Source organism: Ambystoma mexicanum, chromosome 7p (genome assembly GCF_040938575.1).
Source record: "Ambystoma mexicanum isolate Mex_15411 chromosome 7p, UKY_AmexF1_1, whole genome shotgun sequence".
In the NCBI taxonomy this organism is placed as follows: domain Eukaryota; kingdom Metazoa; phylum Chordata; class Amphibia; order Caudata; family Ambystomatidae; genus Ambystoma; species Ambystoma mexicanum.
The window spans coordinates 885,301,824-885,328,252 of NC_090939.1; the positions used below are offsets into that span (position 1 = coordinate 885,301,824).

The 26,429-nt window shown below is 43.0% G+C and overlaps 1 protein-coding gene across 2 annotated transcripts in view; it reads right to left on the minus strand.

Moving 5' to 3' along the window:
* Positions 1-26,429, minus strand: part of TMEM255B (transmembrane protein 255B) — a 661,659-nt gene that overhangs the window by 171,820 nt on the left and 463,410 nt on the right. For both annotated transcript variants that reach the window (XM_069637126.1, XM_069637127.1), the window contains 2 exons: positions 20,545-20,704; positions 4,673-4,816 (listed from right to left, as the gene is read on the minus strand). In XM_069637126.1, the coding sequence (XP_069493227.1) occupies positions 4,673-4,816; positions 20,545-20,704 (304 nt within the window). The remainder of the gene's footprint in view (positions 1-4,672; positions 4,817-20,544; positions 20,705-26,429) is intronic.

The following is a 26,429-nucleotide window of genomic DNA, read 5'->3' on the forward strand; positions in this document are numbered from 1 at the left end:
GGACGGGCTCCAAAGACTACAGGCAGGAAAGCTGCAGCTGCATCGTGGTAAGTGCTATTTCTTTAAAAAAAATAAGCACTAGCTGCGGTTTTTTTCCTACGTTTTCCGGGCTGGAGGAGCCCAGAAAACTTAGAAATAAAACCGCAGCTTTTAAAACGTTGTATTTATGTTTGCGGTAGCTTCAGCTTGGAGCCCTATGGGCTCCAAGCTGAAGCTACCGCAAACATAAATACAACGTTGTTGTGTTTCAAAAACGCTGCAGTTTTTCTTTCTAAGTTTCTCGCGCTCCTCCAAGCCGGAGGAGCCTGAGAAACTTAGAAAGAAAAAGAGAGAAGTATAGGGGTGCACAGACAAGTTAAATAAAGGTTTGAGAGTGGAAGGATTGTGAATAAGAATGTATCAACAAGAAATAGTGTGCAAATGTTATACAAAGACTTCTGGTGCAATCGGGCTGTCGTCACAAGGCCACTTGGGACAGAGAAAACCAAACAAATCCAAAGCTGTGTATTGCTACCCAGCAAGCCCAGATGCACTCAACAGGGACAATAAGTACCCTCTATTTTAAATCAAAATTCATTTAAACATTTGGCGCCAACAGGACGTAAATTCTACGGTGTACAAGCACCGCCTAAGTTTCTCTAGTTTCCAAAAGAAAATGTCATTACACAATTTAACGGTGTTAATAAGGATAATTGTAAAATTTTAGGTGTAAAATGAATGGAACAATCAGAACCAAGACATTAGATTTAACTTTTGGATTTTAATCCTCTTAATCCAATAAATCGTACATGAATAAACAAAAAGTAGTACGATCAGTGCACTCTATTTACATATGAAGAGAGCACTTGTGGGTGTTCCATATAACACAAGTAGGAACAAACGGCGTAGATAGAAAACAGCTTGCATAGAGCAGCACAATTGCAAATCTGTATAGCAGTTACAGTTTACAGTTTACAAAGCTCTAAATGCATAGGTTCAACCATTCAACAATTTACAAATGAAGTCTCATATTTAGATATAACAAATAAGGCCGAGGCGTTTCGGTTCAAAGAACCATCTTCAGGGGATAGACTTCATTTTTCATATTCATAACCATTAAGTCAAAGCACAGTCTCTGTGGAGTAGTAAAAGAAACAAGATTTTTCAGTAGAACTCTTCAGTTTCTAAGAAATCCATTATCAAAGTGAAAAGAGTCAAAGTCACTAACCTTGCTGATTTCAAGAAACAGACGTGTCTTTTCTGAGATGACATCATTGGCTTCCGCCTCATCCAGTATCCCCTTGATAAGGGATCTTACTGCTTCAGTAGGATTCAGGGGTACTTCTTTTGATTTTACCCCCACAGATATCCTAGCAATCTGTGGCATTCGGCTACCCATTGCTTTTTGACTGGATTTCTTTTCTGTGGCTCTGCTCTTGTATCAGCAAGGTTAGTGACTTTGACTCTTTTCACTTTGATAATGGATTTCTTACAAACTGAAAAGTTCTACTGAAAAATCTTGTTTCTTTTACTACTCCACAGAGACTGTGCTTTGACTTAATGGTTATGAATATGAAAAATGAAGTCTATCCCCTGAAGATGGTTCTTTGAACCGAAACGCGTCGGCCTCATTTGTTATATCTAAATATGAGACTTCATTTGTAAATTGTTGAATGGTTGAACCTATGCATTTAGAGCTTTGTAAACTGTAAACTGTAAACTGCTATACAGATTTGCAATTGTGCTGCTCTATACAAGCTGTTTTCTATCTATGCCGTTTGTTCCTACTTGTGTTATATGGAACACCCACAAGTGCTCTCTTCATATGTAAATAGAGTACACTGATCGTACTACTTTTTGTTTATTCATGTACGATTTATTGGATTAAGAGGATTAAAATCCAAAAGTTAACTCTAATGTCTTGGTTCTGATTGTTCCATTCATTTTACACCTAAAATTTTACAATTATCCTTATTAACACCGTTAAATTGTGTAATGACATTTTCTTTTGGAAACTAGAGAAACTTAGGCGGTGCTTGTACACCGTAGAATTTACGCCCTGTTGGCGCCAAATGTTTAAATGAATTTTGATTTAAAATAGAGGGTACTTATTGTCCCTGTTGAGTGCATCTGGGCTTGCTGGGTAGCAATACACAGCTTTAAACTTAGAAAGAAAAACCGCAGCGTTTTTGAAACACAAATGCATTGTGCTTCTGCCTGCCGTGGCTATCACTTTGGGTCTCCGGTGCTCCACCGGGGGAGCACTAGAGACCCAAAGTGAAAGCCAAGGCAGGCAGAAACCCAACGCAGTTGTGTTTCCATGCCACGGTGTTTCTGCCTACAGCAGCTTTCACTTTGGAGCTCTCGGGCTCCCTGGGAGCCCGAGAGCTCCAAAGTGAAAGCTGCTGTAGACAGAAACACAATGCTGGTGTTTAGAAATGCAGCAGTGTTTCTGCCTACAGCAGCTTTCACTTTGGGGCTCTTGGGCTCCCGAGAGCCCCAAAGTGAAAGCTGCTGTAGGCAGAAACACAACGCGGTTGTGTTTCCCTGCCGTGGTGTTTAGAAATACAACGTTTTTGTCTTTGTAAATGCCGCAGTATTTACAAATCCACAAACATTGTTATTCTGAATGCTGCAGCTTTCGCTGAGAGTCTCCTGGACTCCCTCAGGGTTGGGGGAGCCCAGGAGACTCCCAGTGAAAGCTGCCACTGTCAGAATAACAACGTTGTTGTATTTATTTTACTGTGGTTTTCCAACCATTGGTTTGCCTCGGCTTTTTGCCTTCATTTTACGTTTTCTGTGCTTCCCTGGGCTTGGGGAGCACAGAAAACGTAAAATGAAAGTGAAGGCAGCCTCCTCAGCTCTGCTTAGGCTGCAGTTTAGTGCCGCAAAGGCAGAGCCGAGGAGGCTGCCTGAAATCACAAAATGGATGCCCCCTAGTTCTTGCAATTTTAAAGTTTGAGCTTCATTTGCTCGAAACTTTGCAAAGGGACTTAAAAAAATATATTTTAGGTATTTGTTTTATTATTGGCCATCTTTTTGGCCAATAATATTTCTGACCGAACCATTCCTTTAATAGTTATCCCCTAGTTGGGACACTGCCGAGGCCCTGCAAGCCAAGATACAGCCCTTTTCTCTGAAGTGCAGACAGCTTTAGACTGTTTGCTTTGCAGGAATAGGAGAGGGAGGGGCAGGGGAAGAGACCCAGGTACTTCAGACACCAAAATAAATGCACAGTGCTCATGTTGGTGTCTGATGCAAAGAGCTATTGGGAAGCCTCAGGTGAGCTACCAGTTGCTCGCGATCTACTGGTTGAAAACCCTGGCTCTTGAAGCTGCAAAATAGCCTCAAAAGGACTTTGCCGTTATTGGGCGTTTATGTATTTTTGTCCCTTATCGCCATTTTTCAGTGCCATGATTTTCTGTGTTTTCTGTAATTCACTTGTGTTAATCCAAGATGTTCAATATTTTCTTTATAGGTCCACGTTTTTCCTTGTAGTGCTGCATTGGTGCTCACATGTTAACCTTTTCTTGTAAAGCATTTGCGCTGTCTGGGGATGAATCTTCATAGGTTGGGTGTTTCTGCTGGTGTGCATTTGGTAAACATGTTCTGAGCATGATTGCTGTTTTGGACTTCAGTTTGTAGGAAATGTGTGGAGTGACCTTCAGTGTTTGCTGTTATTGAGTCCTGTATCATTGGCTCAAAAGTGGTAGTCGTTTTCTGCTTTGGGCATGGTTTTTTTGACGCTGCAATAGTCACTCAACTGGGAGCCTGTAGGTGTTTGGGGACTACTGTTTAGTCACATATGAATGCCTTCTTTCCTGGTTTTGGTAATCATATGGAAGGTGAAAATGTTAGGGACTTGTGCTATCAGTGCAACGTCCTTTCATCGCTGGATGTTTTTTCGCGCATTATTTTACAGCGGAATTTTTCACGAACAAAAACTCATCGAAATGTTTAGGGGGTTTAGACAAATATATATTTGGGGTGTGAGTGTTTGGAAATATATAAAAAAATTAAATAGGATGGGGAGCTTGGGGCGGGGGCCCTAAAATAAAAATATAAAAATTCTATGAGTTTTTTCGTGAAAAAAATCTGTGATAAAAAACCCTGTGAAAAAACATCCCATGATGAAATGACATGGAACCGTGCTATCACATAGTCAGCCTTCAATAGTCACACATTTTACTGACTATGGGTTTCCTTATTCGGACCCTATGTATTTAAGCATATCATTTATAAATCGTACTGTTAAGTTTTATAACGTCTGCAAAAATCTACCTGCTGAAAGATTAGGCAACACTTCTCGCGAGCTCAGAGGACTTTGAAAAAGGACTTGTCCTCACAATGTATTCGCAATACTTGAGTAGGCATGCATAGTGTTTTTATTTTATTTAAAAACTAAGGTTGCAGAAAAAAGGTAGCTGGTCAGGATCTTGTGCTTACACCGATGCCAGGAAAAGGTTTCACGGAAGCACTGTCAGGTGTACGATAGTGATCAGGCAAGAGCGTGGAACCTCCATCACAGCATTCAACACTAAAGAATGTGTTACTTAGGATGACAATTCACATTCCCATAGGTGACCATTGGTACATATAAAGATAAGAAGACTTCTTCTTTGGCAGGAAAGAAGGACCCTTTGACTCCCAAGGGGGCAAGCAGTAGAGGCATTGAAATAGCTATGTACTGTACCTGAAGAGGCAGAGGGTATGGGGCATAGCCAGAGATGGTCGACACCGAAGGGCAAAATCCAGCATAGGTGAGGATCTGCTGGGCGGGGTTGTACAGGATCTGGGGTGGAGGCGTAGAGTTGAAGGTCGATTGAGACAAAGGTACCTGTCAAAGACAAGATGGACAAGCATAATAGGTAAATGAGTGGGCGGAATTTTAATGAGCTCGAGTGAATGCAGTGTTAAGAATATTCCCTCCTTTTTGCTGCAAGGTGACCATTGATATGCAGTGCGTCCGTCTGTAGAGTACATCTTGTCCAATTAAAACTGGAGGTAGAGATTAGGTAAACGTTATCTTCATGAATAATGTTCTGAACTGATTTGAAATGTTATTATGATTATTTTAGAGAGATTTTAAAGCAACAAAGTGCAATCATCGCCTACCGTGTAGAACATCGAATGTATTTATTTTGGATGTTTTCGTGTTTACGGAGGGATACAAGTGGGAGATTGTACAATACTCTCTGTGCTTCACTTGTGATGAGCACATGCTTTGGAAGTAGGATGGAAGCATATACAACCTGGTGCTGCTACTCCTCTTCGCACTAAATCCTTTACTCGGATCAGGGTTATATTTCCCCGTGCACCCCCTTTCTGCTCCCCGCCCGCTACCCCTTCTGGTTCACTCATCCCCAAGGTTCTTTCTGTTCCCTCCCTGTCACCTCGTCCCTTCTCTTGCTTTTGTTGTGCATTACGCATTCCTGGCGCCACTTTTGAGGCGTACATGGCAAAGCATTTATTGAGCCCGGCTCCGTCGGGGGTGTCCTTTCACGGGTGACACCCACATGACCCCGGGCTTTCTACTAGGTGTCCGCCGTTCACAGGTCATCACCCAATCTTCTTTTTTGTTATGTTTTCCTTGTGGAACAGTGGTCTTCCAAATCACAGTGGCAAAAAAGGGACCTGTTCCATTTATTAAGTTGGTCCAATATTTACTGTGCTGCCAGAGGTATAAAGGAGGAAAGGATGTGAACGAGAGGCATGTCTGCATGTATTCAAATGCCACCTGCAATCGCAACTAGGAACAGCACGGACTAGAATTTCACATGCTGATATTTCTGCATTTGAGATCTGGAGAACTTCATAGATCACTTGGTTTAGGGTTATTTGAGCGAACACGTTTGGTCTTCGATCTTCGAAATTCAATTTTTTTTGTTGACACGTTGATTTTGCCATATATATATATATATATATACACGGGGGGGGAGTCCCCCCACAAGTCCCCCTAAATCCCTAAATCCCTCTTATATTATTTTATATTATTTCTCTAAACCCATCCCCCACATATATATGCAGCAAAATTCATCCAAAAAACTGCCACAAATTCTCCTTCGACCAAATATGCTGCGCAGTAATCTGCCAATCCCGATCCCTCCACTGAGCTCTTCTCCCAGGCTAACCATTCCATCTTCATACCGACCCTTGGAAACACGCATTCCCAGATTTTTAAACCTGGCTAATAGACACAGGGAGCGCAGCAGCTTCTGCTCCTCTGCCGCAAGGTCATTTGTCATCCCCAAATGTCCAAATACGATTGGGCTTCCTGGCCTAATATTGTATTGTTGATCATATTCACAGAGTTTTAGTAGACACATGGGACCAGATTCAGAAAGACTTGCCCTGCGGCAAACAAAGGGATCTTTGCGTCATCCCAGGTACGCACCTGCTACCTTATACGTGATTCACAAAGCTTAAAACTGGAATTAAGACTTAGATGCCTGCAGCATCTGCGAGATGCCCATAGAGAATGTTCTCAATCCATTTTCGCATAAGCACCTCAAAGCTGAATCAGGCATCTCCAGAGGTGTTTCAGCTTTTAACTTTATGAATCAGGCATAATGTGATCAATGGAAATCAGGGATGCTCAGGGACATTTCTTCATTTGCTCCAGTGCAAATCTTTGTGAATCGTGCCCATTGTATAATTGTTTGTGCATTCTTAAACCGCCATGAGAAATAGGTACAAGGCGAGAACGTAATCTCAGACGTTCAAGCAAGGTTCAAATGAGAAATTTAAAAAAAGAACATTTATGCTTGACTTTTATTGATTTGAACACTGCCTATGGCTCAATAAATAGCAGTTTATTGTGGAAAATTGTAATTAAAAGTTTCATCTGCTGTCCTTAATCCTATCCAGAGACTTTATGAAGAAAACTTTGCAGTGGTTAGATTGGGGCAGTATGGGGCAAGAACGGATGGCTTCCCAGTGACTAGCGGGTGTGCCAAGGATGCGTTCTGGCTTCTTTAATTTTCCTTATATATATATAAAGGATTTGGCGCTAACATTGTTAAAATCCAAAGTAGACGCCCCACAAATTGGCATTGTGTTATATCAGATGATGCTGTTTTAATTTCTAAAACGAAGATGTGCTTACAAAAACAGGTAGATACTGTGTTTGATTTTTGTTAAGAAAGGAACCTATCAGTAAACCGCCAAAAAACAATGGTGATGACTTGCCACCCATTCCGCAAGTTTAAAGACAATATTAAATAGAAAGTGAATTATTTCTGGAGGTTAATCATTATGATTACGTAGGAATAAGATTCCAAAACGATGCAAAATTGGTTTCACAATCAAAGCAGAGCGATTTGACACTGAAATGCTGCTCTATCATTTAAACCGACTCCTGGGAAATCCTTCCCCTCTGACAGTGCTAGAGGTCTACAAGGCCCAAGCAGTCTCAGCTGCAGTATACAGTAGCACACTCCGGGGGCACAGAAGCATGGGAACGTTTAATCAAAGGGGAAAATAGGTTTGTGAAACATGTTTAAGCTCACCTAGATGTACCCCGACAACTTTGCTGTTCATTGGCGCTAGGGTGAAATCGATGAACGTCACAGCCCAGTGCAAACCTGTCCTCTATTGCTGGCGTTTGCAGAAGTTAGACAAACTAAACTACTACAAAGAGATGTTATGAGATGTAATCCAGTCTCTGGGGGGAAAATTGTGTATTTGGTCTCGCCATATATCAACTTTGATGAGTAAAATAGGTTGCAATAATTTACTTGCAAAAAACACAAAAACCACTGGGCAATCTCATATGGACATCAATAATAAGTTAGATATTGTGAGCCTCATCATGAGTTGGGCGGTATCCCTAGTGGGATACCGCCTAGATTTATTTGCATTAAATCTGGCATTATTACCGCCGGATCACGGTTTGGGCAGTAAACATTATTCCCCATTACCCATTGGCCCCTTTGGACACAATGGGGAATTTTTGGCGCAATTACTGCTGGCTGCATTACTGTGCGGTAATTGCACCAAAAATCTGCATTTTTTCAGCATGTTTACCCCCAGCTCTGACCCTTAAATGCAGTGGTAAACCTGTTACAAACTCATGACGAGGTCCTGTGTATCTAGACATGCGACTATCAGAATCCACAAATCAATCAATGTTTCCTGGTTACATTATAAATAAAACCTATTTAATGAAAGATATATTTCCTACTAGTAATCGAGCACTGTTTATACAGTTCTTATTGAACGTATTTCCTGTGGCAGAATATTCTTATAAGTGGTATCCAAATTCTTCCAATTACTGCCCCTTTTGACCCACTGAAATCGAATCAGAACTCCATTTCCTTCTGGATTGCTCAAAGTATGTCCAGTTTCGAGAAAGGTTGTTATTCTCATTTTTTATAAATACCAAGCAAGTACTCTCTATGATGATCTTGTATTATGTAAAATGAGATATTACAACGATACGGTTAGACTAGGAGAACTACTACACTCTCATAATGGATCTTCACTTGACTCATCTTCCTCTGGCCAACAGGAACGCTGCCTTGACTAAATTCTCTTCAAAGGAAGCAGAATTAATTATCTTAACACTCTACCGATTTCCTGGTCAGACCATTCAGCAAGGATTTTCAGGATTCTGCATAATCTTCCGAGTCCTATTAAAACAGTTTGCCCCATTGCCAAAATTTAATAGCATTAAGGAATTGGATCTCTCTTCAGGTCTAGACCCAGCTAAACCCAACTCTTTATGCAAGGACTATCTCCAACTCAATATGATTAATGTGTGCAACATATGAGATAAAATTGCTTCTATAAAAACCAGGCAAATAACAAAGAAAACTAACACATGGTTTTCAAATTCCCTTTGCGTCCTTAAAAGTGATTTTCGCAAAAAAGGGAAAATGTGGCAAAGAAAAGACCACAATTACCGTGTTCCAGCTAAAATTGACCTCACGAAATATAAGAAAGCCATTTTGTCTGCCAAAACTATCTTTCTACAGAATAATATCAAGTAAGCTGCGAACAAACCCAAATAATTGTTCGAGATTATAAAAATATTATGTAATCTACAATCTATATCATCAAATATGCCACCCACTTTACAAGTGGCAAATGCCACTTTACAAGTGGCAAATGAGTTCAATTAATTCTTTTTAGGTAAAGTTAGCATGATCACGGACAACATTGCAAATCTACCAGTGGGCCCTAAAAGCTTCTCTCTGGACAAAACCCCTCTGGGTGATCAGCCCATCAAGAGATTCATGCTCTTGCCAATTTCTGCTGCGGCTACCCCTTCACTACTTGCTTCACTGAAACCCACCAACCATACTTAAGATTTTCTTCCAGCCTGCCTTGCGCGCCATGAGGCTAGTGTTCTCCACAAATTTTCTTTGTTAATGTGTCCATCACTCGAGGGATTGCCCCCTCCAGGAGCTGAACGCTTCCATTTAACACCTTTGTTGAAAAGATTTCTCCTTGAACCATGATATGTTACAGAGCTACCATCCTATAGCTGGCCTCCCATGGTCAGCAAAGATACTTGAAAAGGTAGTTACTCTCCAGTTGCAACAATTTATGGAAACAAACCAACTCTTAGAACCCATTCAGTCCGGATTTAGGCATTGTTATGGAACTAAAAAAGCACTTTTAACTGTATGGGACGATATTTTGAATTCTGCTGACGGGGGACCCTAACCCTATTGGTGCTGCTCGACCTCTCTGCAGCATTCAACACTGTCGATTTTGAAATACTGTTATCCAGACTCTCTAGCATTGCCCATGTCTCTCGGAATTCTTTAGAATGGTTAAAATCCTTTTTAAGCAACATCACCCAATGGGTTAAGATAGGACCATGTTTCTATCCCGGTCGTCTGTAGGGTCCCGCAGGGATTGGCTTTGTCTCCAATATTGTTCAATATATATCCGACCACTTATGTGGATTTTTCTTCATAATTTAAGTAACCTTATCATTCATACATGGGTGATACTCAGATTTATTTGCACAAGACCAGTTCTCCCGATTCTCTTCAGTGTATTGTGGACTGCGCACTAGAAGTTACAAACTGGATGTAGACTAACAAACTACAAATAATATTCCTCTAAAACTGAGGTTATTCTTTTGGGTCCAAAAAATACGCATCACAACCAGTCCAAGCTGCCTCCTTGCCCCATGCTGTTTGATCTCCCCACTTCTTTTGCTAGCCAGGTAAGGAATTTGGGGTGTATCTGAAATCCAGCCTGGATTATGATCACCATGTAAGGGAAACAATCAAGACAATTTACTTTCCCTTGTAACTTCTACGACTTCTAGCTTTCCTCCTAGAATCAGAGTGACCCGGAGTGGTGGGTTCACTGAATAATTCCGTGCTGGACTCTTGAAATTCCATCCTGACATTGATCTCATCAAACCAACTTGCACGGCTACATAAAGCAAAAAAAGCTGCTCTGGGCTTCTTTTTCATGCCCCTAAATTTTCATCTGTTTCACCATATCGGAGAAATCTCAATTGGTTATGATTCAACGAAGAATTACCTTTAAGATCCTCTGCCTTGCTTTTAAATGTCTTAATGGGCTTGACCCCTGCCTATCTCACTGCAAAACTAATTCCTTTTGGTCCACCTCGTGCTTTGTGTTCCTCTGTGTGTTACAGCGTTTAGTACTTCCTGTCTCTCATTTTGTTCACAGAGGGGACAGGTATTTCTCAGTCTTGGGTCCTCGATTATGGAACTCACTTCCCATCAGCTCAGAACAATTAGCTCCTTCTTGGCTTTCAGAATTTTCTTTTTAAACGATCTTTTTCACTAATTCCTTTTATTACATGGAAATGTATAGCATCTGCACCTAGAAGCAGTTCAGTCTGCTCGGTTTCTCCATTTGTAGGAGATTATGCGCTCTATAATTAAATCCAATCACAACAAGGTAGTTTTTGAAGTTTCAAACTCTCTCGCAAAGGCCCAGTGGATTAGATCAAATGCAAGTTGGGTTAGAAGTGCTGTAAATTAAAGTAATTAGGGGAATTCAGTAGTACATGATTGTATCGATATTACATATCTTTTTATTCTCAAATCCTGTGATGAATGTATTGTATCAGTGAATATCGATTGTACTGGTATGCAGTGATGATATCGAAAATACAAAACAACTAATGAAAAAAATAACGAATGAAAAAACAACTAATGCCAAAATAACTAATTTTGAAAAAAACTTAAAATGGGGTTGTGTGAGGGAATAGTGGTTTTGGGTGTGGGGATAGTATTATTAAAAGAAAGGGGTGGGGTTTGGGAGTGTACCCCCCAAAAACAACAAAAAATGAATTCGTTATTTTGGAATTAGTTATTTTGTATTCATTATTTTTTCATAATTGCATGTAACCAATTGTACTTGATTCACATTTTTTGTGATGATTGTATGTTATTTCCTTTATGCACTTTCATGGGCTTATTCCCGAATAAAGTCCCTTTGATTGATTAAATGTACATCACGTGCATTGCATCTGGCTTCTGATAATTTGGGCTCTTGGTACAAGATTCTTCTTGAATTTCATGGATGTATGTATGTATATGTGGGGTTTTCCAAGTGCAACCGTTCTTGGCTATCAATGGAGCTGGTATGAAAATATAGAGTGGGGTAAAAAGTTACAAAGGGCAAGGTGTGGCACAGGTAGGGTGTTGGTAGGCTGTCGATGTTCCAGCAGGCAGTGGGCCTCATTACAACCCCGGCGTTAAGGGCTTTACGGCGCCGTAAACGGCGCCGACCCTTAACGCCGGATTCCGAGGTCCCTTAGCGCCATGGAGATCATAACGGCTGCTTTTTGCAGCCGTTAAGATCCATGGCGCTAAGGGACCTTGTCGTTAATTACGCCACCGTAATTAACGCCTTCCCTACTCCCATTATGCCCTATGGGGCAAAAATGGGAATGGGGAAGGGTAAATGGGGATTGGGGACTTACCGCCCCGCCAACCTCGGAATGGGGCGGTAAGTCCGCCAACCACCATGGCGTAAACGTAGTTTACGCCATGGTGGTAAAGGTACGACCCAGGCGGTAACTTACCGCCTGGGTCGTAATGAGGCCCAGTGTCTGATGAAAAGTTTTTTACAACTCCTCCCTGAAGTGCGAAACAGAGGGCATCAGTCTGATAGATGGAAGTCGTTTATTGCATATTACCGCCCCGTAAGGGGACTCAGCCAATCAGGATACTCTGAATTCAGGCATTAGTGACTGACTTACTGTCCCTGTTTGGAGCATCTTGAGAGCAGCATGCCCCTCACATTTGCTGCCAATTCACCCCAAACCCACTGGTACCCCAATTCGCATACACACATGTTAAACACAGATGCTAACGTTTTTTGTTTCACAATAACCATACATGCCGCATACCCGTTGTTTCATCCTCTCGCCGGTAGTTCATTTTCATTGTCCTTTACAGCCTCATGTTCAAAACTAAAAACAGATGCATTTATGTGAATTTGGAAGGTACTTGATGTGAGGAATTCGACAATCCAATCCGCACAGTGGTTGTGTATTCGCCAGGGCTTCTTTACATGTTTTTAAATTAACTTAAATGATGGTAGATCAATACCGGAAACTTTGTGCAGCTAATCCGCACACATTTTTGTGTGCTCACCGCACGACATACAGTCCTCCCGGTCATATTTAGTTGGGATATGAAAGGATGAGTACATCCTCCAGAAGGGGGAGGACCAAACATTGCCCCTGCCATGGCCAGCCTGATTAACTAACAAAGGCTCAATGGATCCACCATGTACTTTAGTTGGGTCCTGAAGCTGGTGGCAGCGATTACCATAATGACCATACTAGTAGAGTGTACTTCAAATAGACCCCTATGGGGCCTGGCTGCAGAGGGTAACAAGGGAGACAGGAAACCCCAGCCACCTTTCATATACATTTTTTTCATTTATTTCAGCGCACAAAGCCCTCAGGCATCTAGGCACTGTGTCAATTTTAATCACGGTCCCATCCTCAGTATCAATTGACAGTGAGCTGTCATGTCTGGGACTGTGTGTTTACAGTAGTTCACTGTGCAGGGGGATGCCATTCATAGGGTATGAGAATGTGGTTTGTAGGAGCCAGAGAGTCTGTCTCGCTGCAGCTTCAAGGGAGACTTGTCCCTTTAATCAGGTACCACAGAGAGCTCCATTAAGCAGAGCTACCCTTTGATCTACATCAGACAGGAGATACATGTTTTCACCCCTTTACTGTTTCTGTTGCAAAGCACTCTGGTTATGACTTCACTCATACAGGAGATTGTTGGTGGGCACCCCGGATTGGTTTGTTAAGGTACGCTTAGCCTATACCAATCCCTGTGGTCCATTTGGCTTTAAAAGAGGGCTGAGCCTCTATTTTGGAAGATATTCTGAAGACCTTGCAAGGAGTAGCAAGAATAATTCATAATTGGACCCTGGCTGAAGGTACAGTCTGCCAGTGAAGGAAGGCTAGGACCTCCAAAGAGGGAAGCAAGTTCTGTCCCCTAAACGTCTCCCATGGAGCAGAGGGAAATACCGAATCCAGCGGACTCTCCACCTGCTCCAGAACCTGTACCCAGCCAGCACAGAGCGTGCCTTGCTAGGCTCTGCAGCAAGCATCCTAGGTGGAAGTGCCAGAAGGTCTCTGAACCCGAAACAAAGGCCAAGGCAGCTGCCTGCAACACACTCCTCAGCTTGGGCCGTCCGCCTTAAAGGACAACACAAGTCCATTGAAGTAGCTGGGAGAAGTGCCTCGACAAGCATCTACCGACGTCAGCCTTAAAAGACATTTTTCAGCTAGTCGAGGTCCTCGAGCAGCAACCGACTACAACGTTGACTGTTGTTATGCCGCAGTCGCTTAAAGCCATCCGAGACGTCTCGACCGGTGCTTCAGAATCACTGACCAGCACTGAGAATGATTCCTGACCCGACCCGCCATGTAGGCCATGTAGGCCATGTAGGCCAGCCAGCTTCATTTGCCAAACTGTTTGCCACCTAATACCCACAGCTGTCTCCCATCTTGAAGTCTGTCACAGAAGCTGCAAAGCACCCTGAAACTGTCGAGCACCAAGAACACCTACAAGCACAAGGTACATTGTGATTCTGTCCTCCTGGTCCTTCTCCGAAGACCTCTAGAGACATTTTAAGACCCATTGCTCCCTGAAGCCCAGTATCTTTGAACCGCTGTGATTATTTACTATACTGACTACCCTACCGTCAGTATCCAGAGTGCATTCCCTTTCCTTCTTTGAAACTATCTGTCCTCTGCATTCCTTAACAGGGTGGTTTGTATTTCTTCGTGTTGCTAGAACTGTCTGTTGTGATAATAATGAAGTAGGTATTTTTATACAGCCTTGAATGGACAGTCCCTTTATTCTTTGGGTAATAATTGTATTTTCGCTGTGTTGCAACTAACCAACGATCCACAACCTTTCGGGGATAAGCCTGCCGTACCGTCCATGTTACCAAAATTGGACAAGGAGGTTTATAATTTGCTTATGTTTCCAATCTGTTTGGATCCCTTCTCGTGTAATCGAAGTGTGGGTCTGATTGATGGTTTAGAAACCGATACTCATCCCTGGACCACTGATGGCCGGGAAGTTGATTAGTCACACTTGTTTTTATTAAATAAAAGACTTAAGTACCGTGGTCTCCCAACTGCGGGTACTAATGACGATAACCACCCAGTATTTACTGAGACTGCATAAACACCCTTTCTGTGCTTGGGCCATTAACTCTTTGTGCCAGCCTTGTGGTTAGCAGCGCCTTCCTGCTGAGTAGCAGTACAAGGATTTTATTTCTCATTCACTTATTCTTACTTTAATTTTTTTCTAGTTTGATGATGTCGTTGCTTCTGGTTGTGCACTGGCCCCTGAAAAATGGTGTTTTCTTCCCCCTTGTTTTATCTATTTACTTAATTTGAGTGTCTTGCATTTGCACATGGTGTCATGTGGTTGCCTGGATATCCTTTTACTCCCTTTAAATTCATTGTAACCAGAACAGCAGGTGGAGTGTGCCTGGGCTCTTGTGCATTTTCTCCTATTTATTTAACTTATTGAAACTACTAAAATATGGCCACCTTTTAGGCTGTGTCTATATCCTCCATGGGCTGGCTCTCAGACCACGTAATCTTGCCAGCTTCCTTATGTGCTAGCTGCAGTGACGTCTGTGCAGTGGCCTTTGAACTGGAACCATCTCTAGTTAAATGCTATTATTTTATGATACTAGGTTTTTATGTTCCCATTTTTTCTACCTTCATGTTTTACTTACTTATTTATGTTCACTGTATTTGCCCGGGGTGGCCAGTGGTGCCTGCCCAGGCGTTTACTAATCTTTATTTTCTTGAGACTGGAACTGCTGGTGAAGTTTACGTGGGCTCTTGCGCTTTTCCCCCCATTTATTATACCATCCCGACCATCCTAAGATGGCTTCCATTTAGGGTTCTTTATAGCTTGACCCTCCCAGCTTTGTGAAGCTTGTGGCTTCCAAAGGAATGCAAAAGTCAAAGGGCCTCATTACACGGTAGGCGGTAACCATGGCCCTATTAGCCATGGTTTTTAATAGTATTGCTGTTCCGAGCAAGCTGGATTTGCTCTACTCTAACACTGTTCATGCCTCTTCTACCCCTGTGATGCCTTTTCTTGACTCTTCTACAACTTTCTCTTTGCATGCATTGTTATAAAATGCCAACTGTTTGTTTAATTTAAACATGCTACTGAGATTCAAAATCAGATGTCCAACTATGTTCCTGCCTGGTCTTCTTTCCAAAGACCTGGCAGTGGATCTGCTCTGGTCCAGCTTTTATGGCTATCATTCTCCCCAATTATTGCTTCATTCACCTTGATAGGACGACTTCAGCGGGTGTAAGCGTAGACATCATTTTCTGAGCATCCTTCTGAAAATCTATTACCCCATTCCCCTATCTCTATTGCTGAAATTCTGTTAGCTGAACCGCTGACTTCCCCTGCTCTGAGTATTTCTTTTGTTTCTAATTTACGGGCCTCTTAGACAAGACCCGGCTTTGCTGATTCTTTTATGAATGCCCCATCTCATCCTGCCCTTTCACCTTTGAGCCTCCTTGTTCTTTGATATTTTGTATATGTGGGATAACCACATGTCTACCTGTTGTGCAATGCATTGTCTACATTATGCTTGTCTACAACCTAACCCAAATGGATGCTGGCCCTCGGCAGCTGGCGGTACACAACCTGTATTCATCTTCAGCACTCCCAATCTCGTCTCGGTCTTTGCATTTATTCCTCTGCTGACCATGCTGCAATTCCTTTCACCATCTCTTTGTCTACCAGTATTTCTCCAGCCTCTCGCCCTCCTGGGTGAGACCCTGGAAGAAGCTTGTTATTAATGATCGGCACTGGGCTCTCCCTTTCACTTGTTCGCCCTGTCTCAAAGACCCAGATGTGGGCCTTTCTGCCTGTAACCACTGGTTTATAGCCCTGGATTTTTTTATTCAATGCAAGTCCCCAGTCTGTACTTCTAAGTCATGGTTCACCTCAGAACTTACCATGTTTAAAATCATTACTAAAACTACCGAATGCCGCTGGAGCCATTCCTACTCCATCCATGTTAGAGACCTTTATCAACGTCAATGTAAAAACTCTAAGTGCACCTTTTGACTTGGTTAACACATATTTTATTAATTGCATAATAAATTGTCTTCCAACCTACAGAAAACAACTTTTTGTGGTTTTTAATGAACTCTCGTTCTCGCTGCACTCCCTCTGCTGAGTTTTGCAAACAACTGACCCACACCAGTCCCAATCCTAAATTATAGCACCCCAATGCCCTAGCTTTAGGACCTCTGCATTTTAAGGTAACAGCCAGGCCCACATCAGGATCAAAAACCTGTTAGTCCCCCAATGAATCAAAAAGAGTGGAAAGCAGGGCTTTTCTGCCTTCCCTCCTAGGTCACGTGATTTGTTCTGGGAGGTGCAGGGAGGCATAGAATTATAGCCCCGAACGAGGGTGGTAGATCTTGGAGAGGTGCCGGCCTACCTGGGAGCGAGTGGAGTATGTGTGAGTTAGTATGACCTCGACTCCCCCCCCCGCCTCCTATCTGCTCATACCAGGTGCACTGCTACATAGAAAGAGATGTGGTGTTTAGTTTGCAAATAATTACCAATTACCCGGCTTGGGACCAATGACGAATGCAACAGCACCCACGTGGGAGAAGATGGACAGGTGGCGTTGGGACCAATGGCCTGGGATCCCCTATAGAGCAGGTTGTCCACGTAAAGGGTCTCACAAACCAGCCCCGTGGGCTTTTACTGTATGTGATGATTGCCACTGATGATGCTTTGTGCCTTCATCATGTGCAGTCCATTCAGATCCTGGCAGAACGTTCCACGGCAGCAGAGTTCTTTGTTGGCGCTTCTCATTTTTGTGTGGAAATAAACCTTGTTATCGTTGCAAGAGGTGTATTGGGCCTTTTTCCCTAGGGGGTTGTATTTTTTCTGGTACGAGCGTCTGGGGGCTTTCCTACAAACTCACAGGAAAATGATTTTTCAAGACCCGCTGACAGGTGTATTGTTAAAACGCCCTGCATGTTGGCATCTAGTCAAGTGCTGACAGAGGCGAGCAATAACATCAGCATCGGATGCTGCTTTTCACTGGTTGCATTGTAGCTTCGGGTTACAGTTCACTTCATATGTTTAGTTGACTTCAGAAAGATATTGAAGAATGACCCTCTTCACCCCGGCATGGACTATGTCTGTCTCATACTCTTATGAACTAAATCACTCAATGAGTTGAATAATGTCTATCTTTCTAGTTCTTCCCACATTCTGGTTAGTTTTCGAAACCGTCTTTGCTTTTATGCACATTGCTTGTTCCCCTCTCTGCCCCTTTTCAATATTTCATTCCTTCCCATGTACCTTCTTGATTTTAGCTCTGTGTTCCGTCTGACATGCCACATTTGTAAACAAAGGCTTCTTTGTTAAAAATAATTAATATTTTTCATTAATGCTCTTTGAGCCAAGTGTGAGTGTTTTTCCTGCCTTTGGGAACCCTAGACAGGAGGGTAAGCCATACTGTCGGCCACTCTAATTAATATTGCTTCTTCTCAGGCACCAGCTAATGGGGAAAAGCAGGGCACTATCACCCACCCCCAGTACTGAGTGCTGCATACATTAACGCTCATAAAAGGCTGCCTGCTGAAGCGTGAAGAAGGCCATTGCCAGGCCCGCCTTATGGATGCTGGGAACTCCACCAAAGAGCTTTTCTGTAGTGAATTGGTGGCACCAAGACCAGCTACACTCTGCCCTAACAATCTACAGTGATAAAATTACCTAACTATATCCAAACCTCAGAATCGATGTGGCACAGTCTACACCCCAGTGATACCCTAGCAAATCATACTTTTGCGAGATCCCAACTGTCCAAGAGACTAGCATCATAACATTCCAATCATCACCTGAAATTGAACTGTGTAACATGAAAGTCGCCCATCCAGACCCCCACACACTGACACCTCTCATTAATAGCCTCATCAATGCCGATTTTTTGCTTGGTGCTTCCCTGCGGTCTGAAATATGTGATAATTCCTCCCTTTTTGACAAAACCATCTGGGATCCCAAAAAGTTGCCGTACCACTGACCCTTCTGTGGCTTTAGTTGTATTGTCCTGAAAAAGGTGGTTACCACTAAACTCTCCTAAAACATGGAGTCCACTGGCATGACTGATTTGTAGTCACTATTCAGTCCACCTACCCACACATAATCCACACTACATAATATTACAGAAGAGCACAAGGCATTCTCAAGGCATGACATCTGCACTACAATAAAGGCCTTTCCAGCCTCATTTGAGCCATCGATCACAAAGTACTACCGAATGCCTTGCAGCATCGGCAGGAATAAGTGGTCCTCACTTAGTTTGCATCTATCCTCTAAAATTGAACTGATCCAAACAAGTTGGGACCCATACTCACTAGCCGATCCTATCCAGTATATCAATTTCCCAACCTGGTGTTCATCATCAAGTGCCTACATGTAAGCTATGTCTAGGGACCTCCAACGCATCGCACATTGCCTGAGCAAAATGCAACATTGGATGCAAACAAATTGGCAGTGTCTTTGTGGCACAAACAGTTCCTGTTCATCGACCAAGTTGACACCTTTTAATTGTTATTTGTGTACAACTTGGGCTCTTCCACTAATACCTATCCATTAAGTCTATGATGACGATGTTTACATACACACTCTCATTTACCCCGGGAGTGATAATGTCTGGCAAGAATATATTTGTGCAATTACGCTCCTTCAAATGGGGTTACTACTTTTTCTGCCCCACCCTCAAAAATAATTGCTTGTCACACTGGGGTTGTCACACTCCTCAGTGGATTCGTGAAATGTAAAGCTGAGCTAGGTCCTCTAGGCAAATCCATGTGCCAAGCGGGTTATATTGAGGCAATGAAAGTCAGGGAGACAGCGTGACTATATGACTTGTTGAAATTGGTGTCCTAGGGGAAAAGTTTGGCCTGGAGGGAGGATCAACCTGAGAGGCATGGAAACATTTGTTTTGGCTTCCCATAACTTGTACACTAACTAGACATGCAAGCAGGCTCATTGAAACCATCTTACTCTAAAAAGTGGTTCCTCCCCTTTTGATCCCCCAGGCCTCTCCTTTTACCTCTGCTTCCGGTATATAGTATGTCCTTCGCTAGGTCTTTTCTCTACTCTAGGTGTAGTAATTATAATGCAGGGATGGAGATGTGTACATTGGGAATGAGATAGCTAGGCTATACTGCTATGTTTTATAGGTTTGTGAAAGTATGTCTGGGCTGGACAATTTTTTAATTGTTGAGTCTGCCTTCTTTGTACCATTGTGACTCAAATAAATGTAATGTTTAAAAAAAAAAAAAAGAAAGTTGCAATAGTCCACACAGTGGTCACATACGGATAAGACTATTGATACATCATGTATGGTGGTTCCCCGAAAAATACTCTGTCAAATCTTAAACAAATTTAACATAATGCAGGTTGTCTGCATCTTCACACTGTCAAGCTTAGGTTTAGGGTTAGAGATGAGGTTACGGAAAGGATCAGGGCTGGAGTTAGTAGCAGGCTTAGGGTAAGGGTTTAGTTTAGGTTAAGATGTAAAGGTGCAGGGTTTGAATTAGTGAAAGAAAGAATATGGACAAGGAAAGAATGGGTGTCTCCTTCTAATGGGGAAGTGGATTTTAGAAGAAGACTGGTTTAGGGCTAGGATCAGGGTTAGCGTTAGGATCAGAATTAGGTTAAGAGTTTCATTTAGGATTAGGTTTAAGGGTAGGAGTAAGGAAAAGGTTAGGGATATGGGGTTGGGGTTAGGGGAAGACTAGGTTTACAGGTAGGCTTAAACTATTGGAGATGATTAAGGTTATCTATTAGGATAGGGTTGGAGTTAAGGGTGGGCTAGAGGGAAGAATATGGATCAGTAAGAAGGGAGAGCACCCTCTGTAATGCCAATAATGCATTTTAGAAGAAGGAAAGTTTGAAGAAGTAAAGGTGACACAATGAATGTATGGTGAAGTGAGTGTAGAAGAAATAAAGACATACATCCCCCTCTAATTGGTTAGAAGCGGACTTAGAAGTTATCAGTAAAGCCTACCATATCCTTAAATGCCCCAAGTATGGCTGCAGTGATAATTCCAAGGAAAATTCCAAGAATGTTCAACACAGTGGACGACCACAGTAGGCGGTATAAGTGGACCACTTCATTGCAGCTGCTCACACCAACAAACTGGTAGTAACTGGTGGACTGTTCTGGGCTGCAAAGGGGAGGAATGGAAAGGGCAACTCTTACAATTGTACAATTACTTATTAATACATATTACCATTACAAAACATAAACAAGTATCAGAAGACGTGAAAGAATAACGCATTTATAACCTTACAAATAGAGCAAAATGAGTCACCTTTATGAAAACAAAAAAATATACACCCTAGTGCACACATTGATAAAATATTTAGTTCCCAGCTGAGTGAGGATTGGGCCATAGTTCGTAACTGATACAATCACGAGCGAGTCGCAGAGTCCTGCTCCATGCTCCTCAACTAGAACTGTAGGGATATCACTCTATCCACTGGTGCTTTTATAGTTTATGCCATAGGTTAACAATCAATCAATCAAATAAGTTTATTCAGAAAGAAATTATCCATAAACAGCATTACAAAATAAAATACTGAATCAATACAACGTACAATTATTTTGTTAAAAAACATCAGCACATACTTAATTTTAAAAAAAGAGAACCAAGTAAAAGACGATAAAAAGTGCATGTGTACAGTCAAGTTACAGTAAGAATGTGTTCCACCAGTACCAATATATTCTTAGGTGGTCTTGGCTTTATGAATGTTCAGTCAGATTACAAAGAGAACGTTTTTTCCACCGGTACCATGCTTTTCTCAAATAATCCACAGAATCCCAAGCCACAGGCATCGTGGCAGCTGACAGCAAATTGAATAAAGCGGGTCTAGCCTGGGTAAGGCCTGCGTTTTTAAGCAATGGTAATAATGTTTTTCTTCTCAAATCCATATAGGCCGGACAGAACAACACAAAATGCAATAGATCCTCCTCAGGCCATTGGCAGCATGGGCATGCTATAGGCTGTTCATTATGTGACCAATTTTTGGTTCGTGCCCTGAGCCATAGAGAGTTAAAACGAGCCTGCATCAGTGCCCACCGGTCAGAAGGCTTATGGCTATGAAGCAGGTATGGCTGGATGCCCTCTACGGTTGTTAAAACAATGTGCCTTCTGTGCGCGGGGCTCCCAAAGCAAGAGTTTCCCTGTTTGACACAAGGATGGCATTATAGAGCTGTTTATATTTTCTCACTGGACAAGAAGGTTAACAAGCTAACATCTTCCCAGCATGCACTGATTTGAAAATCCACGCAAAACGTCTTTGTTTGTTGCCCCATATAGGGCTACTCAATATGTCTTAGAATTCCATCCCTCAACGGATGACTGCTCATCGGTACCTTTGTTTCAAGTCTGAGAGATTTTGGCAATGATCGTTTGAGCTTCATTTACGTTAGTCAGGTCTGGGCTTGGGCATGCTTGGTCAGGTGCTCTCGGAGAATGAATTAGGCGTTTGTCGGACTGAGCATAAGGTAGGCAGTTGGCATCCAGGCTTGGATGAGGGACAGAGAGTGCATGAGTCGATGGTTACCATAAGCAAATACTCAATGTGACCTCCCACAAGAGATAGGAACATGTGTTAACATTGTGCAATTTTGGTAACATGACCTACCAAAAGATGTCTGACTAGTCACTAGACTAATTGCTCATCTGCCTGATCACCCAAAGAGATACTACTTGCTTGTTCACGCTGTGTTTTTCTGAGTGTGGAGTCAGTTGGTGGTGTCTGTTATGCCAATCTTGGCGAACTGTATTCTCTCTGATAAACCATGTGCCAATAACTATGTAAATAAATTCTGCCGCAGAGCCCAACTTAGATATATTGGACATGTTACACATAATGCGGGAAGCTCTAAACAGCCTGTGCCAGTAGAGTGTAAAGGGGAGAGAAAGAGAACCCCTGGAGAAGTTGTTAGGAAAGAGTTTCCTTTTTGCTGCTTTTCAGCCACATCCTATGAGACCCCCCCAAGCCCCCAGTATGTTTGCTGACTTTATTGTGTTCCTCTTCTATTTTATTGGTAAGTGAGGTTCTTCTTCATCCTCACCACTTCAACTAATTTCATTTGGGGAGCAATGACCAGCCGCTATGGCTGTTAGTGCAGGGAGTCCCTAGGTTTCATTCTCCTTTACAGGTCGTAGCCCTAGACCGTTCCGCTAACATTATAGGGCGACACTGCCCCCATTCCCTCTACCATGGGTGGATTTACTACACAGGCTAGTGGCAGTAATAACATTATTTTTACATGGTTAAGGTTCACCACTGCCCACCCCATTGTGCTGTGTACTAGTTACAATGGCGTTCTTGTTGCTGTAAGCCCTGTCATTGTGAACCTCGGACTTAGTTGACCTTCTTCCTTTTGTTTGGTGGTAGGACTAGCCATACACTGTCCTTACATTTCAGGGTCACAGGAAAAAGGTCACAAAGGAGAAACTGGATGAATGGGAATTGGTTTTGGCTGAATACCTCATGCATGTCCAACTCCTGACTGAGTTATGAGTAGAGTTTGGCCTGCCAGCCAGTACTGGATGGCTGCCACAACTTTGGATGATGCAAGTCTTCTTGTAGGTTGACTGTGGTTAACCCCAGCCCAGCATTGTGTACACCTGGGGATGGATTTTCAACCCTTTCTCAGTCGACCACTGGAGCCTGAATTCCAAAGCACTGACGGGGCCCAGATGAACACTGGAAGCTCTGCTGTTGAAGGCTTCATTGCCAAAGGAAACTACCATAAGGTGAAAATACGCGTCTCTCACTAGACCAGTGGAAGCCTGTCCAGTTGATGTTCTCATCTGAACCCTTTAGGGCAACTGGTTCACCATCCTGCAGACCTGTTTGTCGCCATCCCGAATCTCATAGGACTTCCAAGCGTTATCCACTCCAGAAGGCCAGTACATCCTGAGAAAGGGCTCCTCTAGTACTGGGACATCAGGCTGCCTTTTTTGCTGCTCAACCTACTGTGTGAAGCTGTTGTGGGACATTGATCCTCAGAGCACTGCTTCTGCTCTTGGCTATTTGGCAGAGTTATCAGCGGGAGTCCTTTGTCCTTGCATCACTGCTATCATACACTTGCTGGCAGCTCACACCGAGACTGCTCACCGCATGCTGTTGCTTCTGGCTTCTTAATCGCTGTTGTTTGCTGTACAGGGGTCCTTCATTGTCGAGGATTCTGTGGTACATCTGTCAACTTCCAGTGCTGTGAGTCCACTAGCAGAGAATGGAAGCAACACCATCAAGACCCAATCATGTCCTGAAACTCACCCCAGCATTGGCAATCCCTGTTCCTCTGCAGCAGTGGACAATGGTGTGAATAGTCCATGCCAGGTATTCTGCTCCACCTCGAGGTGTGTGTCTTCTTCTTGGAGACTTCTGGTGAGTGTGGTACTAGACCCTGGTCTTTGGAATCTCCAGGGGTCCTTGTGAATCTTCATACAGGTTGCTGCTCTTTTTTCACAGCAACCCATAATTACATACATACCTGATTTGACACTATAGCACAGATTCTCAAAGAGGAGCAAAATGAGCAAATTATGTGCTTTTGCTGAAATGCGCAGGTCACCTTATCCTCAAATGTCAAAGATGCGCTTAATCAGATGCCCTTCAGATGCCCTTGGGTGCTTCTTTTTTTGGCGCAAGTGATGAGATCCTCTCGCGCATCTGATCATTTGCGCCCCGAAAACGTTTTGGGACTCTGTCCTTGTAACTGCACTCTATCTAGAGACGTTGCTCTATTAAATTCTGTGGGAAGGCCTTTTTTTAAAATAATATTCCCATAACTTCTTAAGTAATTGAAAACTATTATTAACCTCTGACCTTTGCTCGACATTTGAACAGGGGCGAGGGCTGTATCAGTTTAGGCTAGTAGTTAGATTTGTATGTGTGTGCTTTATATTATCACATTACTAACTCCTGTGTTTCTCCCACCTTCAAATGCAACTTGTGTTGCCAAAGTGTACCGTAGTGTTATATCAAAAGTGTGCCAGATATTCTTTGGAAACCATTGCTGTTTTGTGTCTATAATGTTGTGTTTACTTAACAGCGGTTTGAACTTGACTTTTATGCACATCATTGTTAATAGACTATGGAGGTCATTACGACCCAGGCGGTAAGTACACCAACTTTACCACCATGGTGTAAACTATGTTTACACCATGGTGGATGGCGGATTTACCGCCCCATTCCAAGGTGAGTGGGGCGGTAAATACCCATTTCCCATTTACCCTTCCCCATTCCCATTTTTGCCCCATAGGGCATAATGGGAGTGGGGAAGGCGCTAATTACGGCACCGAAAATTACGGTGCCGTAATTAGCACCAAGGCAGTTTAGCGCCATGGATTTTAACGCCTGCTAAAAGCAGCCGTTAAAATTGGAATCAGGCGTTAAGAGTTAACGACGGCGTTAACCCTTAACGCCTGGGTCGTAATGACCTCCAATATAAGTTTTCCATACTTACTTGTGTGGTCAATATATTTATAGGTGGTACCCTGATTAATACTTTACACCAGTCTCCACTAGTCTGAAGAGTAAAGTCTTGCTGCTCAGTCATTCTTACTGGTTAGATTGGCATAACTTAACTTTAAGGGATAGTCCTGCACACTGCTACATTTAGTCTCTCTGACCGCTGCCCTCCAGTGGTATTCAGAACCCCACGCCCCCTATACCTAACAAGAGCATTTTTAATACAAGTCATCATCTCTCCAACCACAGTGACGATGGCCCTCATTACAAGTTTGCCAGTCTGGAAAAGAGTGCTGGTAACAACAGTTACAGGCACCTTATCGGGACAGGGTCACTCCGAGTATGACTGTGAACTACTGGCAGGCCTGACCTGCCGGTAGATCTGGCCCCTACCGGCAGAGTTTTCACTGACACACGGGCACCGTTACTAACGTGGCTGGTGCCACGGGAATGGGAACTTAACATTCCTCCACTGCCCGTAATATCCCGGTATTACTGGCATATCAGGCGGTGGGAATGGTAAAATGAGTCTGCCGGTAACCCACTAGTAGCACCGGCGGGTTACCGGCAGACTCGTAATGAGAGCCCATGTCTTTATATAGAATATGGGGAGTGTTTCGCAGTTGCTGTGAATTTCCTTGCGGGTCTTTTCTTTGCCCGGTAGAACAAGTGGAGGCACTGATAGCAGAAATAAGGGGACCCAATCCTGGTTGGTGATTCGTGCAAGGTGGTAGATTAAAAGAGCCACACGTGGGCACTGCCATACCATGTCCGCTGTTTACCTTGTACAGAGAGTGCCAACATGGAAAATAGGGTTACATGTTTTGTCACTGCCTCTGGACATTCTGATGCTCATGAACACCACACTTCCTACACTAGAGTTCCCATTCAGGATTCCCACACCGCTGCAGGGGATCACTGATTTTACATGGTCAGCTTCATAGAACATGTTAATGGTACATACCTGTAGGTGCCCGTGATGAGATGGATTTCAGGGCTCATTTTATAAAGTAAAATGTTGATTTCTATTGATACCGCTTAATTGTACATTATTTTAATCGCAAATGTCTTTAATTGCACTGCTTTCATTTCATGGGCTGAATGTACTTCAACCCCATTCAGCAGCACTGCGCTCGCCAACGTGTGAACTACATGTTAGGCCCCCACTCGCATTGCCAATTCTATGCAACCAGGTGGAAAGGAAGAGTTTACATGATACGCCAGTAAGAGTATTCCTCCTCCCTCCCAGCCTGGGTCCCTGTCAAGACAACACTGCTTTCATCCTCTTGCCACACGCCTTGTTTCTTGCTTTCATTTTTTAACAACAGGAAAAGTCTTGCCCTTGTTCCTTGACTGCAGTTGGACATGGAATGGGGGAGGAGTAGCACGAGTGAGGAA